The sequence below is a fragment of the Geotrypetes seraphini genome, chromosome 4 (genome assembly GCF_902459505.1).
Source record: "Geotrypetes seraphini chromosome 4, aGeoSer1.1, whole genome shotgun sequence".
In the NCBI taxonomy this organism is placed as follows: domain Eukaryota; kingdom Metazoa; phylum Chordata; class Amphibia; order Gymnophiona; family Dermophiidae; genus Geotrypetes; species Geotrypetes seraphini.
The window spans coordinates 12,463,644-12,477,729 of NC_047087.1; the positions used below are offsets into that span (position 1 = coordinate 12,463,644).

The 14,086-nt window shown below is 47.6% G+C and overlaps 1 protein-coding gene across 1 annotated transcript in view; it reads left to right on the top strand.

Moving 5' to 3' along the window:
• The first annotated feature begins 10,363 nt into the window (after positions 1-10,363).
• The window catches only part of SLC7A5 (solute carrier family 7 member 5), a 56,380-nt gene continuing 52,657 nt past the window's right edge, over positions 10,364-14,086 (top strand). The window contains exon 1 of the mRNA XM_033941059.1: positions 10,364-10,956. Coding sequence (XP_033796950.1) covers positions 10,464-10,956 — 493 coding nt within the window. The 5' untranslated portion in view covers positions 10,364-10,463. The remainder of the gene's footprint in view (positions 10,957-14,086) is intronic.

Genomic DNA, 14,086 nt, shown 5'->3' on the forward strand with positions numbered 1-14,086 from the left:
ATATCTACCACTCTTTCTGTAAAAAAAGTATTTCTTTAGATTACTCCTGATCACTTCATCCTATGCCCTCTCATTCCAGAGCTTCCTTTCAAATGAAAGAGACTCGAGTAATATGCATTTATGCCACGTCTCTATCGTATCTCCCCTCTCCCGCCTTTTCTCTACAGTATACATATTGCGATTTTTAAGTCTGTCCCCATACGAAGAAGACCACTTTAGTAGCCTTCCTCTGGACCGATTCCATCTTTTTTATATCTTTTTGAAGGTGAGGCCTCCAGAATTGTACACAATATTCTTAATGAGGTCTCACCAGAGTCTTATGCAGAGGCATCAATACCTCCTTTTTTCTACTGGCCATACCTCTCCCTATGCAACCTAGCATCCTTCTAGTTTTTTCCGTCACCTTTTCAACCTGTTTGGCCCCCTTAAGATCATCACATACTATCACACCCAAGTCACTTTGAGAGAATTATGCAGCATGAAGTGGATATGATCACATTCATATTCCAACTTATAAAAAGTTAGAAGGGAGGAACCAGACATTGCAGTGAAGCAGAAAAACACAACTACTCTGATAGATGTGTCTTTATCAAGCGATTACTCTGTGAAACATGAATCATAGAGAAAGAAGATCCTCAGCATACCAAGAAATGCAGTCTGAGACCAAGAAAAGATGGTGGAAAGATGCATAAATATTATTTTGGGTGCCATGGGCTTGATTAAAAGAAATTTTCAGGCACACCTTCATAGGATGCCTATACACGTTAGGTCTCATGAACTCCAGAAAGAAACTCTCATATAATGCAAGTACAGTGGTGCCTCACACAACGAACTTAATTCGTTCCAGGAGCAAGTTTGTTATGCGAAAAGTTCGTTATGTGAAACGCGTTTTCCCATAACAATACATGTAAAAAAAAATAATTCGTTCTGTAGCATAAAATATGCTAAGATGACATAAAAAAAGATAAATTTTTGGTTATTATTTTTATTTAGATACATCTAAAAACATAATTGTTTTTTAAAACAACACACATTTTTTAAATTTAAAGACAGACTAAGTAGAGTCTAATTTTACAGTGAGAGAGGGCAGAGTCTCAGCGGCAAAAACTGGGACTTAACTGTTCATTTTTTTTTTTTTCCTACCGTGTTTCCCCGATGATAAGGCAGGGCCATCAAATAAGACAGCCCCCCCTTTTTAGAAAAAAATGTAAAATAAGGCACCCCCCCCCGCAAATAAGCCACCCACAGATACCTGCGCTTACCCGAATCGGGTGGTACGGTGGGTGACTCCGTGTGGTCCCTGGCACCCCCGACACGATCGGGGCAAGAGGGAGCTCAAGCCCTCTTGCCCCCCCGACTCCCCGACACGATCGGGGCAAGAGGGAGCTCAAGCCCTCTTGCCCCCCCGCCTCCCCGACACGATCGGGGCAAAAGGGAGCTCAAGCCCTCTTGCCCCCCCGACTCCCCGACACGATCGGGGCAAAAGGGAGCCCAAGCCCTCTTGCCCCGCCGATTCCCCAACTCCCCGACAATATTGGGCCAGGAGGGAGCCCAAGTCCTCCTGGCCACGGCGACCCCCTAACCCCACCCTGCACTACATTACGGGCAGGAGGGATCCCAGGCCCTCCTGCCCTCGACGCAAACCCCCCCCCCCCCAACGACCGCCCCCCCCAAGAACCTCCGACCGCCCCCCCAGCCGACCCGCGACCCCCCTGGCCGACCCCCACGACACCCCCAACCCCCTTCCCCGTACCTTTCTGTAGTTGGCCGGACAGACGGGAGCCAAACCCGCCTGTCCGGCAGGCAGCCAACGACGGAATGAGGCCGGATTGGCCCATCCGTCCCAAAGCTCCGCCTACTGGTGGGGCCTAAGGCGCCTGGGCCAATCAGAATAGGCCCGGGAGCCTTAGGTCCCTCCTGGGGGCAGGGCCTGAGGCACATGGTCGGGTTGGGCCCATGTGCCTCAGGCCCCGCCCCCAGGAGGGACCTAAGGCTCCCGGGCCTATTCTGATTGGCCCAGGCGCCTTAGGCCCCACCAGTAGGCGGAGCTTTGGGACGGATGGGCCAATCCGGCCTCATTCCGTCGTTGGCTGCCTGCCGGACAGGCGGGTTTGGCTCCCGTCTGTCCGGCCAACTACAGAAAGGTACGGGGAAGGGGGTTGGGGGTGTCGTGGGGGTCGGCCAGGGGGGTCGCGGGTCGGCTGGGGGGGCGGTCGGAGGTTCTTGGGGGGGGCGGTCGTTGGGGGGAGGGGGGGTTTGCGTCGAGGGCAGGAGGGCCTGGGATCCCTCCTGCCCGTAATGTAGTGCAGGGTGGGGTTAGGGGGTCGCCGTGGCCAGGAGGACTTGGGCTCCCTCCTGGCCCGATATTGTCGGGGAGTTGGGGAATCGGCGGGGCAAGAGGGCTTGGGCTCCTTTTTGCCCCGATCGTGTCGGGGAGTCGGGGGGGCAAGAGGGAGCCAGGCGGAGAGAGGGCAGTTAAGCGCAGTGCCTGCGCGGAAGGATGCAGCTCGGGCGACTTCGTTGTGTGAAACGAAGTTCGTTGTACGAATCAAGACATAAAGTTCGTTGTGCGCAGCGTGCGCTGTGCGAGGCGTCCGTTGTGTGAGGCACCACTGTACTACGGTGAGCATTAACAGTAAATTTAAGAGACTGAATCATACTCCACACTCCTCAATCCCAGGATTAGTTAGGCGATGGCGGGAGGGAGTGGGCATCTGTCCCCTGCAGGGTGGGTGGGTAGTAGTGTCAGGGGATTGTGTGGTGGAAGGGAGTGGGTGGATATCTGTCGTTGCGGGGTGGGGGGTGGATAGTAGTGTCGGGGGATTTGTGGTGGGAGAGAGTGGGCATCTCTTCTGTTGCAGGGTGGGGGTGGGTAGTAGTATTGGAGGATTGTGCGACATGGAGGGAGAAAGTGGGCATCTTTCTTGACGATCTTCAATTTGTTTTTGTTTTCATTTGCATGGGGGGGAGGGTCTGAGCTGTCAAACCTTCTTTCCTGTCAGTGCCTGAGCCAATCAGCACTCAGGCACTGATCAGAAAGTAAGGCTACGACATCTCAGATCTGTTGGCAAATTTTGGCCATAAATATGGCACAATGAGGTTAGAGAATCACTCGGTGATGATAGAGAATTGCTCGGAGTGCTCATTTTAATATTAGTGACATCATTGTACATTTGCATGGCAGAATCAGAGACTGCTAGGAAAAAGAAAAGACCATGGTAAGTATTTTGATAATCTGCCGCTAAAATACATGCACACTAAACAGGCTGGAGCAGGTTAAAGACATGTTTAGGTTTTGAGAATCTTTCCCTCAGTGACTGGGAGTGGGTCTGGAAAAAGGAGGGCTTGGTAGAGCTTGGAGTCCAGGAAGGGCTCAAACTTGATGACTGGTGAAAGGTGTCCAGGACCCTTGGGGACCCAGAAGGCTGAGGATCAGGAAACTGGCGATGGCCCCACATGTAGCAAGAAGAGTTCAAGATCCCAGGCTAATTTGGATTGAGGTGTTCTCTCGAGTGTCCCGGATTCTCAACTTGCGGGTTCCGGTGGACTGGAAACATGCCCTGTTGTATTGGCACCAATTGGATCTTGATTGGGGAGATTCCTTATTCTGCAAGATAGCTTTCACTGCTGCCCGGTTGGCCCTAGCATCCTTGTGGAATCAGGGGCGACCTCCCACTTGGTATATGGTGGAACAGCGCTTGACTAACTGGCAGCTTCTTTATCAGTTGACGGCTTTACGACATGGCAAACACCATGGCTATGCTCGTATTTGGCGTCGTTTTCGGGCATCTATAGGGATTAGTGGAAGGGGGGAGAGGGGTGTTGACTTTGATGTTTGATTGGGAGCCTAGGACTGGGGAGACCCTATTACTGCTATTTTTTAAATTTTTTATTGGTGGGGTTAGGAGACCCTTTATCCTATTGGGTGGTGTGGGTATTGTGCTTCGTCCCTGGGGGGGTGGGTGGGGGGGTATTGCTGTGGTTTTGATGTATTTATGGTTAGTTTTAGCGTTTCTGGGGCAATAACTTCTGTTTAATTTGCTGATCGCAATGTTGATGTTTTCCTTTGCGCTTTGCTGTTGCTGTGTGTTATTGCTGTATACTTATGTATATTTTTCAATAAAAGCTTTCATTTAAAAAAAAAAAAGATCCCAGGCTAATGGGGACTGGCGAGTGACCAGTGGGGCTGGTGGTGACTGGTGGAGAGAACAGTAATGGTACTGGCAGCTGCCAGAAGACCCAAGAGGAAGCAGCCTGTAGAACCTGAGAGCACTGGCCAAAGGTCACTGGCGAGTGACCGGTGGGGCTGGTGGTGACCAGTGAAGAGATTGGTAAATGGTACTGGAACATAAGAACATAAGAAACGCCTTCACCGAATCAGACCTTTTTGGTCCATCCAGTCCGGTGACCCGCACACGCGGAGGCCAAGCCAGGTGTTCCCCAATGAAACCTGTTTACTCGTATCCATCGATGTGATTTGCAAGAAGGTGTGCATCCAACTTGCCCTTGAAACCCAGAATGGTGGTCTCCGTCACAACCTCCTCCGGGAGAGCATTCCAAGCGTCCACCACTCGCTGCGTGAAACAGAACTTCCTGGTATTTGTCCTGAACCTGTCGCCTCTCAACTTCAATCCATGACCTCTTGTCTGATTCACATTTGACAATGTGAATAACGATGCTTCTTGCTCTATTTTGTCGAATCCTTTTATTATCTTACTAGCTGATGCCCCGGCGTTGCACGGGTATTTAATTATAGCAATAACACTGTAAATGGATTCAAATAAAGATACTTTATAATGGTGAATGAAATTATTTTTTTACAGCTTTATAAAAAGTACAATATTCAAATTATAATGTGAAATATTTGACAAAATGAATACAATACAACTAACACAAAACTTGATTATAAACAACATTTTTAGTTTCACCTCCAGGAGCAAGAACATATAAATTCTTGGGTGAAGAGACCCCCAGAACATATCACCCCAGTTAGTGAGGGATCTGCATACCAAGTTTCGTTCAAATCGGTCAAGCCGTTTTAGATTTACTGTGAGAATGGCAGCTGTTTACATTTTTTCCATTGACATGAATGGGTGAAATCTGATGTTCTGTTTGTAGCTCCGCCCACGTGTGCAGGTGGGCCGCGAGACCCCCAGGACATATCACCCCAGGTAGTTGGAATTACTGTGAGAATGGCAGCTTTTTACATTTTTTCCATTGACATGAATGGGTGAAATCTGATTTTCTGTTTGTAGCTCCGCCCACATGTGTAGGTGGGCCGCGAGACCCCCAGAACATATCACCCCAGGTAGTGAGGGATCTGCATACCAAGTTTCGTTCAAATCGGTCAAGCCATTTTTGAATTACTGTGAGAATGGCAGCGTTTTACATTTTTTCCATTGACATGAATGGGTGAAATCTGATGTTCTGTTTGTAGCTCCGCCCACGTGTGCAGGTGGGCCGCGAGACCCCCAGAACATATCACCCCAGGTAGTTGGAATTACTGTGAGAATGGCAGCTTTTTACATTTTTTCCATTGACATGAATGGGTGAAATCTGATTTTCTGTTTGTAGCTCCGCCCACGTGTGCAGGTGGGCCGCAAGACCCCCAGAACATATCACCCCAGGTAGTGATGGATCTGCATATCAAGTTTCGTTCAAATCGGTCCCACAGCTTTTTACATTTTTCCCATTGACTTGAATGGGTGAAATCAGATTTTCTGTTTGTAGCTCCGCTCACGTGTGCAGGTGGGCTGCGAGACCCCCAGAACATATCACCCCAGGTAGTGAGGGATCTGCATACCAAGTTTCGGTCAAATCGGTCAAGCCGTTTTTGAGTTACTGTAAGAATGGCAGCTCTTTACATTTTTTCCATTGACATGAATGGGTGAAATCAGATTTTCTGTTTGTAGCTCCACCCACGTGTGCAGGTGGGCAGCGAGACCCCCAGAACATATCACCCCAGGTAGTGATGGATCTGCATATCAAGTTTCGTTCAAATCGGTCCCACAGCTTTTTACATTTTTCCCATTGACTTGAATGGGTGAAATCAGATTTTCTGTTTGTAGCTCCGCTCACGTGTGCAGGTGGGCTGCGAGACCCCCAGAACATATCACCCCAGGTAGTGAGGATCTGCATACCAAGTTTCGTTCAAATCGGTCCCACAGCTTTTTACATTTTTTCCATTGACTTGAATGGGTGAAATCTGATTTTCTGTTTGTAGCTCCACCCACGTGTGCAGGTGGGCCGCGAGACCCCCAGAACATATCACCCCAGGTAGTGAGGGATCTGCATACCAAGTTTCGTCCAAATTGGTCACAGTGAGAATGGCAGCTTTTTACATTTTTACCATTGACATGAATGGGTGAAATCCGATTTTCTGTTTGTAGCTCCGCCCACGTGTGCAGGGGGGTCGCGAGACCCCAAGAACATATCACCCCAGGTAGTGAGGGATCTGCATACCAAGTTTCGTTCAAATTGGTCAAGACGTTTTTGAATTACTGTGAGAATGGCAGCTTTGTACATTTTTTCCATTGACATGAATGGGTGAAATGTGATTTTCTGTTTGTAGCTCCGCCCACGTGAGCAGGAGGGCCGCGAGACCCCCAGAACATATCACCCCAGGTAGTGAGGGATCTGTATACCAAGTTTCGTCCAAATTGGTCACAGTGAGAATGGCAGCTTTTTAAATTTTTTCCATTGACATGAATGGGAGAAATCTGATGTTCTGTTTGTAGCTCCGCCCACGTGTGCAGGTGGGCCGCGAGACCTCCAGAACATATCACCCCAGGTAGTTGGAATTACTGTGAGAATGGCAGTTTTTTACATTTTTTCCATTGACATGAATGGGTGAAATCTGATTTTCTGTTTGTAGCTCCGCCCATGTGTGCAGGTGGGCCGCGAGACCCCCAGAACATATCACCTCAGGTAGTGAGGGATCAGCATACCAAGTTTAGTTCAAATCGGTCCCACAGCTTTTTACATTTTTCCCATTGACTTGAATGGGTGAAATCTGAAGTTCTGTTTGTAGCTCCGCCCATGTGTGCAGTTGGGCCGCGAGACCCCCAGAACATATCATCCCGGGTAGTGAGGGATCCGCATACCAAGTTTCGTTCAAATCGGGCAAGCCGGTTTTGCAGAGGCAGTTTTTACATTTTTTCCATTGACATGAATGGGTGAAATCTGATTTTCTGTTTGTAGCTCCGCCCAGGTGTGCAGGTTGGCCGCGATACCCCCCAGAACATATCACCCCAGGTAGTGAGGGATCTGCATACCAAGTTTCGTTCAAATCGGGCAAGCCGTTTTTGCGTGATCGCGGCACATACATACATACATCCGATTTTATATATATAGATAAGTCTCTATCATATCCCCTCGCAGTCTTCTCTTCTCAAGGGTAAATAAGCCCAGTTTCCTGAGGCGTTCTTTGTAGCTCAAATTTTCCATACCTAATACTAGCTTCGTAGCTCGCCTCTGCACCCTCTCCAGCAGGGTCACATCCTTCTTTAGGTAGGGAGACCAGTGCTGGACACAGTACTCCAGGTGTGGTCTGACCATTGCTCTGTAGTTGCCCGAAGACCCAGAGGGGCAATGAAGAGTTGAGAAGGACCCAGTGGTGACCAGGTATCTGGAGGAGCCTGGTCATGTGAATGAAGTGTGTGTTTGTTGTCTTAACAAAGCCTGAAGAAGTTAAGCTGGAAGGAAGACCAGAAATGCCTGGGGATAGAGGCGTGATGGGTAATGACCATTCAGCCTGATCACCCTAACTCAATTGGAGACATTGTCCCTGAGAGAAATTAACACTTTTTACAGGAAGGTTGTCAGTCTACCCGGGCTAACCAACAGATTATTGGTACATAATGTAGATTTTATCTCTTTATCCTCAATCTTAACCCCCATCACCTCCCTATCCTGTAGCAATTTCCAAGCTAAAGGCTCCATATACAAAGCTAAAAGCTCTGGGGACAGAGGACAGCTTTCAAGGGTTCTCCTTCTGAATACAAAGCCCACAGATAATATCCCATTCACTAGCACTTTCACTTTGGTCTTACTGTAAAGAACTTTTGTTTTGTTTTAAAACACCGCAGCTAAAGCCAAACTTCTACTATAATAAAACGCTATGCGCACATTCGCACTCTTACCTGCGTGATCCCTGATCCATAGGTCCGTGGCTGGCAGGAATGCGCATATACAACAGTCCCTCTCTCACAGACCCCAAGGTGATGTGCGGGGGGAAGAGGGATTAGAGGGAGAGAAATAATGGACCTGTAGGAGGGAGCTGGAGATTGGAGAGGAGGGAGAGAAGTGCTGGGCCTGCATATGTGGGATGGGGGAAGGGGGTGGAGGCAAGGGAAAGAGGTGCTGACCTGCAACGGAGGGGGCCGGAGTAAAGGGAGACAGGTGCTAGACTTGTGTGTGGAGGTGGAGAGAAGGGAAAGAGGTACCAGATGAAGGGGAATAAAGAAGAAGCGATCAAATGATGAACCTACAGTGGGAGAAAGAACCAGATGGTAAAATGGGGAGGAAAAGATGGATGGAGTAGGTTCAGAGAGGAGAGGGACAAGTTGGTATGGGGAAGGAGAGAGGGAAGAAAGTTGGACATAGGGTAGTATACAGAAACAGAGGGGAAATAACAGGCATTGAGTAGGAGCACAGGAACTGGAACATAAAGGGGAAATGCTCCTTTGTGCCAATCCCCATACAGCAATACCTGACACAGGGATGGAGGGGGGGGGGGAATATTGGAATAGATAGATAATGCTGGACACTGGGGGAGATAAAAGACATGGGGGAACTACGAATACAGAAGGGAGATGCTGGATATGGGGGAGGCATAGGGACATAGAGGGGTGATGATGGATGTGGGGAGATGAACACAAGAGATGGAAATATAGGTGAAAGAAAATGCTAGATCCAAATGAAAGAAAGAAAAAGGGGGATGGAATTTGAGATATCATTTTTTTCGGTGTGGTTCAATCACAGTGATTTACGTGGGGTGATGAAATGTTAAGTGTCTTGTCTAAACTTGCCTCCATCTTCCATCTGTGTCCCTATATTTCCTTGTAAAGATAAAGTCTTTATTAATACATAGAAGCTTCAATGATTCTTAAAAACAGATGGAAGATGGATGGTGGACTTATAAAGAGAAATGTCAAATGGACAGGAGACTCTGGTGAGCGTGTTAACAGAAGACAGAGGGAGGCAGAAACCAGAGACTAGAGCAATATAATTGTTTAAAAATATAATGATCTGGTAACAAAAAGGTAGAAAAAGTAGTTTGATTTTCTATGTTGTAAATAGAATATGTCAGATTTGGAATGCCAGACCTAGTTGCCCCTGCTAATACCATCCCTTGCAAGTTCTACTTTTCCTGTTTCTGTGATGCTGTACTATACCCAGGGGTTTACGGTCCCTTATTCGGTATTCGGCATTGGTGTTGCACATGGGTGACTGACGTATTCTGCAGTCATTTGGCTTGTTCAATTTCCCCGCTCAGTAGATTGATATTTTAGGGTCCCGCTGTAATATTTGGGCCACTGCTTTTCCATCGTTTTGGTAATGCTCTAGGTTTTGATTGAAAGTTTTTGAAAGGGTTTCCTATATAATTTTTTTTTAACTTTCTGTATTGAGCAGCCCCTGTTAATGTGGACTTGGCATAAGTCTTAATGTTGAATTTTTAAGTTGTTTCCTTGAAATGTGTTTTTTTTTCTGCTTTTCCTGATTTTTGTTATTGATGTAACAAGTGTTAACAAAATATATATAAAAAAATATTATTACAACATTATAATAAATGAATTAAACAGAAATACAGTTCAAGTAATTTAACACATATTTAAATCATCCTTCCTATTTCCCCCCTACCCTAGAATGAAAGATGACATGAAATACCAAGTTTATAAAAATGCAGAGAACATTTACATAGCTTTACTATAAAGTATTAAGAATCATATTTCTTGCTTTCGAGGATAATTTTTGTATATAAGGGTCCCAAATTATTTTAAAATAAATACTGTACATAAAAATATGGGGGGGGGGGTTGGAAATTGAGGGAATATATTGAGAGCTGTATTAGGTAATTTGAAAAAATTATTTTGAAGGAATGATGAACATTTATTAGAAGTTAATATGGTAAATTTAAATGTAATGACTATTTTACTGTATTATATTATTATGTATTCCTTCAATAAATGTTATAAATTGGAAAAAAAAACCACACACACTTCTGAAAGAACTTACTTTCGTAAGATTAGGCTGGAAACGAAAATGTGCCATCGACGACCCGGATCCTCCCCAAAAGGCTGAGGCTCGTCATCTGGCGCGGGCGGAGCCTCTCTTGCATCAGCCTCCTAGGAGGGAATAAAGAGAGGCGGCGGCGGCGCCAAGCGGCAGCACCAGAGACAGCGCTGCACGTGCGGTGGGCTCGCGCGGCTGCAGCAGCAACGTCAACGGCAGCAACTGCCGCGATGAAGAAGCGCGGCGGTGGCTCGAGCTCGCCGGCGCGCGGCGCCGAGGAGAAGATCCTGAGCGAGCCGGCGGAGGGCGAGGCGGTGGCCCTGCAGCGCAACATCACCCTGCTCAACGGCGTCGCCATCATCGTGGGCACCATCATCGGCTCGGGCATCTTCGTGAGCCCGACGGGCGTGCTGCGCGAGGCGGGCTCCCCCGGCCTCTCGCTGGTGGTCTGGGCCGCGTGCGGGCTCTTCTCCATCGTGGGCGCGCTGTGCTACGCCGAGCTGGGCACCACCATCTCCAAGTCGGGGGGGGACTACGCCTACATGCTGGAGGTCTACGGCCCGCTGCCCGCCTTCCTCAAGCTCTGGATCGAGCTGCTCATCATCCGGCCCTCGTCGCAGTACATCGTGGCGCTGGTCTTCGCCACCTACCTGCTCAAGCCGCTCTTCCCCAGCTGCCCGGTGCCCGACGGCGGCGCCAAGCTGGTGGCCTGCCTCTGCGTGCGTGAGTATGGGCGCCCGGAGCCTCTCCCCAAGGGGATCCCAGACCTCCTAGGGAGGCTGACACATGACCACCGTCCCACCCCACAAAACATGATTCTGCCCCCCCCCAAAAAAAAAAAAAAAAAATTAGACACATGGGTCCAGGGGAACTGAGACAATACCTGTCCCCCCCAAAAAAACACATAGGGAATCCGAGACTCCCCCCAGTATACACATCCTCATAGACACATGGGTCCAGGGGATCTGAGACAACACCTGTCCCCCCAAAAAAAAACCACATAGGGAATCCGAGACCCCCCCAGTATACACATCCTCATAGGGAATATGACACATAACCCCCCCTCTGAAAATATAGGTAGATGTCCATGCACAGATCCTGATACATCACTGTCCCAAACCCCCAATACAAACATGATCCTGCTCCCCCCCCCAAAAAAAAAAATAGACACATAGGTCCAGGAGATCCGAGACAACACCTCTCTCCCCCCAAAAAAACAAAACAGGGAATCAGACTCTCCCCAGTATACACGCCCTCATAGGGAGTCTGACACATGACCCCCCTCTGAAAATATAGGTAGATGTGCATGCAGACATCACCGTCCCACCCCACAAAACATGATTCTGCCCCCCCCCCCAAAAAAAATTAGACACATGGGTCCAGGGGAACTGAGACAACACCTGTCCCCCCCAAAAAAAAACCACATAGGGAATCCGAGACCCCCCAGTATACACATCCTCATAGGGAATATGACACATGATCCCCCTCTGAAAATATAGGTAGATGTGCATGCAGACATCAGTTCCCACCCCACAAAACATGATTCTGCCCCCCCCCCAAAAAAAAATAGACACATGGGTCCAGGAGAACTGAGACAACACCTGAGCCCCCCCAAAAAAAACACATAGGGAATCTGAGACCCCCCCAGTATACACATCCTCATAGGGAATAGGAATATGACACATGACCCCCCTCTGAAAATATAGGTAGATGTGCATGCAGACATCACCGTCCCACCCCACAAAACATGATTCTGCCCCCCCCCCCAAAAAAAAAAATTAGACACATGGGTCCAGGGGATCTGAGACAACGCCTGTCCCCCACAAAAAAAAAAATCAGAGGGAATCAGACTCTCCCCAGTATACACATCCTCATTGGGAGTATGACACATCCCTCTGAAAATATAGTTATATGTCCATGCAGACATCACCGTCCCACCCCTCAAAACATACCAACATATGATCCTGCCCCCCCAAAAAATAGACACATGGGTCCAGGGGATCTGAGACAACACCTGTCCCCCCCAAAAAAAAACACCACATAGGGAATCCGAGACCCCCCCAGTATACATATCCTCATAGGGAATATGACACATGACCCCCCTCTGAAAATATAGGTAGATGTGCATGCAGACATCACTGTCCCACCCCACAAAACATGATTCTGCCCCCCCCCCAAAAAAAAAAATAGACACATGGGTCCAGGGGAACTGAGACAACACCTGTCCCCTCCAAAAAAAAAAACCACATAGGGAATCCGAGACCCCCCAGTATACACATCCTCATAGGGAATATGACACATGACCCTCCTCTGAAAATATAGGTAGATGTCCATGCACAGATCCTGATACATCACTGTCCCAATCCCTCAATACAAACATGATCCTGCCCCCCCCCCCAAAAAAAAATAGACACACAGGTCCAGGAGATCCGAGACAACACCTCTCCCTCCCACAAAAAAAAACCCAGAGGGAATCAGACTCTCCCTAGTATACACATCCTCAAAGGGAGTATGACGCATGACCCCCTCTGAAAATATAGGTATATGTCCATTCAGACATCACCGTCCCACCCCTCAAAACATACCAACATATGATCCTGCCCCCCCCCAAAAAAAAAAAAGACACACGGGTCCAGGGGATCTGAGACATCACTTCTCCTACCCCCCAAAAAAAAATATACCAAGGGGATCTGAGACCCCCCAATATACACATCCTCATAGGGAGCCTGACACATGACCCCTTCTGAAAATATAGATGGATCCTGAGACATCACCTCAACCCCCCAAAAAAAACCCACAACACATATACAAACACCAAGGGGTCTGAGACCCCCCCAGTTAACACATAGGGAGTCTCACACATGACCCCCTCTGAAGATATAGATAGATGCCCATACAGAGATCCTGAGACATCACCTTCCCCCTCCCCCCAAAAAAAACATGTACAAACACCAAGGGGATCTGAGACCCCCCAGTATACACATCCTCATAGGGAGCCTGAGACAATACCCCAAATAAATAAATAGATTTATAGACGGATGCTCACACTCACAGGAAGCCAGAGACAACAGCCCTTTCCCCCAAAAAATAGACACACCAGTTCAGGGAATCATCACTCCCAACAAACACACTCACAAGAAGCCTGAGACATCTCCTATATACATCAAGGGAATCTGAGACCCTTGTATAACACTTCCTCACACACCCCCTCTAAAAATACATATCTAGATAGATGCCTACACTCACAAAAAGCACAAAATGCCATTCCCCCCCCAAAGGAGTCTGACGCAATAACATCCTCCTCAAGTAAGGAATACATTATGCCTGGCTTCTAAACACATACAAGGAGTCTGAGAACCCCCTCCCCCCTTTTCTCTGTTCCTATCATCCACTCCCCCCAAACACATCCTGATGGGCCACATCCTTCTCTGTCAGACACATGGTTCTGTAGGCCTCTCAGGCTTACATTTACACGTGGGTCTCAATGAAATTGGAAAAAATGTCTCCTGACTGTAGCATCATATCTGGGAAAACAGAATTCTGTGATGAGAACCTCTTTTCCCCTCCCCCCACTCATTCATTCATTTGACCTTAGTCTGATTATAGAATTTGTCCCACTGATAATGTTTGTCGAATTAATTGATTGAATATTGTACACTTACTGCAAGATTTGAAAATGAATAAAGGATATATATAAAAAAAAATAAGCTAAGAGCATGACATCCTAATATATATAGTGCTCTTACAACAAAACATCTTTAAATAACCAGGGCCAGTAGGTGTGTTAACAAAAACCTTTGGTCACAAAAAGGATGTATTTTTAGGAGTTTTTTCTACTGATGATTACCTGCAA